The sequence below is a fragment of the Brassica oleracea genome, chromosome C4, assembly GCF_000695525.1.
Source record: "Brassica oleracea var. oleracea cultivar TO1000 chromosome C4, BOL, whole genome shotgun sequence".
Taxonomy (NCBI): domain Eukaryota; kingdom Viridiplantae; phylum Streptophyta; class Magnoliopsida; order Brassicales; family Brassicaceae; genus Brassica; species Brassica oleracea.
In genome coordinates, this window is record NC_027751.1 from 49,964,567 (window position 1) to 49,969,744 (window position 5,178).

Genomic DNA, 5,178 nt, shown 5'->3' on the forward strand with positions numbered 1-5,178 from the left:
ATACTTTATAATAATTTAGTTATCCTCAATTATTTTCAGATACTTTTAATAGAATTTTAAATTAAAAATATATATTTAGTGATGTTATATGTATATATAATTAATATTTTTATATATTCGGGTACCCGTTCGGTTCTCGGTTCGGTTCCGGTTCGGTTCGGTTATTTCGGATATAAAAATATATGAACCATTCGGGTATTTGAGGGTATTAGTCCGGTTCCGGTTTCGGGTATTTCGGTTCGGTTCCGGTTCGGTTCTTCGGTTCCGGTTATTTTGCCCAGGCCTAGCAGCTATGATGAATATTACCCAAATCTCAATCTTAAGCAAATCTCCACATTTAGTTATCCCCACTAAAATGTATATAAATTTTTTTTATTGTCTTGCTGATAGACAAATAACGTCTTTATGAAGTTTATATTGACTTTGACTTTTATGATTCCTAATTTATATGTTTACGTTTTTTTTTTTTGAAACTATGTCTACGTATTGAAAGGTTCTTTTTTTTTAGCAACATTCTTTAGACTAGAAAGGTTCATATTACGTGCGAATGTTAAGCTCTATTATTAATATGTTTGACATGTAAAAAATTCCTCTCCTTTATATATGTAGTAAATGTTCGAAGTCGTTGATGCCAACTATGATCAATCTCTTACTAAAAATATGTATAATGATTACAAGTTGTCTAATTAAGGATTTAGATGGATTGACTCAGTCGACTTGACTTAAATTCTAAGGAATGGTTTGTATGCTTAAAACACCTAGTAATATACATAAATAATCAACAAAGGGTAAATCTCTAAAATAGCATATTTTTAAGTTTATATCACAAAAATACCACTCAAAAATTAAAATGACCAAAATAGCACCTTTCTAAGTTTATCCTTTGAAAATTTTAATTTTTTTATTTTTCAAAATTTGAAATCTTATCCCCAAAACCTCATTTCTCAACTCTAAACCCTAAACCCTAAACCATAAACCCTAAACCCTAAACTCTAAACTCTAAACCCTAAACCCTAAACTCTAAACCCTAAACCCTAAATCCTAAACCTCACCCTTTAACTCTAAACCCTAAGTTTGTGACTTTTGATAAAACATTAAGTGCTATTTTTGTGACTTTTGACCTTGAGTGCTAGTTTGGAAACAAAAACTTGATTTAGTGCTATTTTTCTCTTTTTCTCATCAACAAATCGCACTACTAAATTTTTAATGCTTATCAATAGCAATTTTCCATATTATCATCAACTTTTGAAAATATGATAGGGCTAACACAAGCTAGATATTTCAAAAATAAAACAAACACAAGCTAGCTCAAAAACCTCCTCCGCCTCCTCCGCCTCCTCCTCCTCCTCCACCACCACCACCTCCATCACCACCAAATCCACCACCTCCACCGCCGCCACCGCCAAAACCTCCGTCACCTCCGCCACCATGACTCCAAACCCCTCCATGGCCACCAAAATCAGAACCACCTGTTAAACCTCCATCACCGCCAACGCCACCTCCGTTTCCTCCACCACCCAACTCCACATCCCCACCGCCTCCATCCTCTCCTCCCCCATCCCCACCTCCTCCTCCGTCGCCACCACCTCCTCCGTCGCCACCACCTCCACCATTTATCCCGCTTCCAGTCAAAACCGCAAGAAATATAAAAACAGCAAAAGTAGAAGCGAAAGCTATGATGATGATTACAAAAGTCTCCATCCTTCTAAACAAAATCGGCACGTATAATTATCCTAGATATGTGTATATATAAGTACTTTGTTGCTGCAGACAGATAACGTGTTAAGTTTATACTGACTTAGACTTTGATTATTCCATATTCAATGGTTTTTCATTACGGGTAAAACTTGAGAAGAAGAAGTTGCTTGCGTTCTAGCTTTGAAAAAATGTATGACGGTTTGACACGGTCAACTGGACTTGAATCCCAATTGGTTCATACGTTCAATTGTTGGCACACAGTCTTGACCATGAGAAGAAATGCGCAGGCACGTAATGACCAACATTTTTACTAAGAAATATAAATATATAGTCAAACCTCAGGTAAAATGCGTATATAGAATAACACTTTGATTCTAATAGAGAAACTCTATAATTTAATATTCAATAAATTACTAAATGTATTATTTTATTAATAAAAGTTAGTTTTGACAATCCAGTACATGTATCTTTATTTTGAATGGACAATAAATATGATACAATATGATAAGATAACAAAATAATAAATTAATAAATTTTTAAAACACTTTATGTAAATATATGATTTTAATATAAATAGAAATTAATTATTAATATATATGAAATATATAAATAAACAAAATATTGTCTTTTTATTTTCTATTCACAATTTTAAAATATTTTAATGTTATTTTTCACTTTACACTTAAAAATATATTTATATTAAGGTATATATTTGTATATATCTACTAATAGAATAAGAATAACTAAAAAAATTATATGTAAAATTTAATCAACATATACTTTAAAGAACAATTCTCTTTAACATAAAAATATATTTCAAAATGTATATTTAAAAAAAAAAAATCTATAGATTTAACGTTATTAATTTGTATTTTTACTGTATATATTTTATATATGGTGTTTGGATATCGTCTATTTATGAGTTAATATAGTCTTATTCTTTGAATTTTATGATAACATTATGGTAGAATGTCCCATTAAATCATAATCTTAACAAAACAATCACATCAATCAATAATTAAATAATCGTCCGATCTTAGAGTGAGTTACGTATTATTTAGTTTGTTGGAGTAATACGTAATTACATTACATTTAATTAATCTTCTTCTTCTACTACGGGTGTGATTGGTAGTGGCTGTGAGTGCTCTCTACAGCCTCATTTCTTTCTAAAGCACTAAATCTACACCAATCTTGATTTCTATTTTTTTTTAAGTTCACGGCCTTTTTATAAAATCCACAGCACCTCTTTGAAATTATGTCTTTACAATTTTTCTGCAGAGACAAAAACCTACCGCCCATATTTAAAGACTTTTAAAAATTAAAAATCTAAAGCCAAAGCAATAAAAACCACAGCAATATTTCTACAGTCAAAAAATGAAATCACAGCAGTTACCGATCAACCCCTGCATCCTGATTATCCAAATCCGCCCAATCGGATCCTTTGTTACCCGACGGGTCGTTGAATAAAAACATAATTCAATATAGATATATGATTTTATTAATAAATTAGCAGTTACAAATTTGAAATTTCTAGAAATATCAAAAGTCGTATATTAGTTAATTATCTTCTAAATGACCTTTATTTCTAATTCTTTTTGGATGAGAATATTTTGGCTGAGGTGAATAGTCCCAAAAGCCTTGAATTTAGTCCCTTTTATATAGTAGGATTATTTATGTGAATATATATTTTATTTTAAATCATTATAATGGACAAATAAAGCACCATAATTTGTACAACAAATTTTCTTAGATTCACCTCATTATACTCACCATTTTACCATTTTAATTACATAATTTTACATGAGCTTCTTCACCCTCCTGGATTATTTTCTCTTTATTTATAACTACAATATAAAGTTATAAACTATATATATTATAAATTAATAATTTATTTACCCTTGAAGTCTAACGATTAAAAATAGAACATAATTCAATATAGATATATGATTCTATTAATAAATTAGCAGTTACAAATTTGAAATTTCTAGAAATATCAAAAGTCGTATATTAGTTAATTATCTTCTAAATGACATTTATTTCTAATTCTTTTTGGATGAAAATATTTTGGTTGAGGTGGATAGTCCCAAAAACCTTGAATTTAGTCCTTGGGATTTAATTAATCTTCTTCTTCTACTACATCCTGATTATCCAAATCCGCCCAATCGGATCCTTTGTTACCCGACGGGTCGTTGAATAAAGACTCAATTTTTGCGTTCCTCTCTAGATTATAGGCGCCGGGTTAAGTTTGTCGGAGTAAAATGGCTCAGAACGCTGTTGTCGGCGAGTACTTGGTGGGTCGACAAATAGGGTCGGCACATCCAAAGTTCAATCCTTTCAGCTTAAAGAGTATGGTTCTTGCCGTTACTCTGTTTCTGAATTGAGCTTGACGGTTGTTGAATGTCTTTTGTTTTGATGATGTAAGTCTCCTGGGAAAATTACATACATTTGGTGTTGGATTATTGCAAAGGAGGTGGGTGATCTGTCTGTGTTCCCCTGAAGCTACTGCCAAAGCATTTCATGTTACAGTTAGGTAAACTCTTAAGGCATGTACGTACTCTTTTAGATCTTTAAAAGAGGTGAAAGGATGTTGTGGAATGCTTTTCTGTTAGTTTCCGTTAAACATCTTCTCTTCTTAATCAATGTAACAGAGATAGAGAGTGTTAGAGATTCAATCTTTGTTGAAATTATAGCAAGAATCAGCTCGTGTGCAGCAACAATTGCATTGCAGAACTAGTCCATGAAAGAAAGGGTAACCAAACTTTACACTGTTTATGTGGTTATCACCTGTGCTATTTTGCCAGACAACATCAGTTTCTAATCATTTTCTTTTCAATATTCTTTGCATAGATAAAATCATAGCCATGATGGATCAGAGGAGATCTCCTGATTGTTTCATACGTTCAATTGTTGGCACACAGTCTTGACCATGAGAAGAAATGCGCAGGCACGTAATGACCAACATTTTTACTAAGAAATATAAATATATAGTCAAACCTCAGGTAAAATGCGTATATAGAATAACACTTTAATTTGATTCTAATAGAGAAACTCTATAATTTAATATTCAATAAATTACTAAATGTATTATTTTATTAATAAAAGTTAGTTTTGACAATCCAGTACATGTATCTTTATTTTGAATGGACAATAAATATGATACAATATGATAAGATAACAAAATAATAAATTAATAAATTTTTAAAACACTTTATGTAAATATATGATTTTAATATAAATAGAAATTAATTATTAATATATATGAAATATATAAATAAACAAAATATTGTCTTTTTATTTTCTATTCACAATTTTAAAATATTTTAATGTTATTTTTCACTTTACACTTAAAAATATATTTATATTAAGGTATATATTTGTATATATCTACTAATAGAATAAGAATAACTAAAAAAATTATATGTAAAATTTAATCAACATATACTTTAAAGAACAATTCTCTTTAACATAAAAATATATTTC

At 30.1% G+C, this 5,178-nt stretch overlaps 1 protein-coding gene and 1 long non-coding RNA gene across 2 annotated transcripts; one reads left to right on the forward strand and one right to left on the reverse strand.

Annotated features, from left to right (window-relative positions):
- Window positions 1–1,308: 1,308 nt before the first annotated feature.
- On the reverse strand, window positions 1,309–1,701 carry LOC106339152 (glycine-rich cell wall structural protein-like). The gene has a single exon (XM_013777956.1). It carries the CDS (start codon window positions 1,699–1,701, stop codon window positions 1,309–1,311), a length of 393 nt encoding a protein of 130 aa, XP_013633410.1.
- Window positions 1,702–3,877: 2,176 nt separating this feature from the next.
- On the forward strand, window positions 3,878–4,608 carry LOC106341399. The gene is made up of 4 exons (XR_001269636.1): window positions 3,878–4,044; window positions 4,121–4,228; window positions 4,347–4,447; window positions 4,546–4,608. It is a non-coding gene; the product is annotated as an uncharacterized LOC106341399 (long non-coding RNA).
- Window positions 4,609–5,178: the final 570 nt, after the last annotated feature.

Excerpts from the sequence above, each read along its gene's own strand:
- LOC106339152 (XM_013777956.1), bottom strand. The coding sequence starts at position 1,701 with ATGGAGACTTTTGTAATCATCATCATAGCTTTCGCTTCTACTTTTGCT.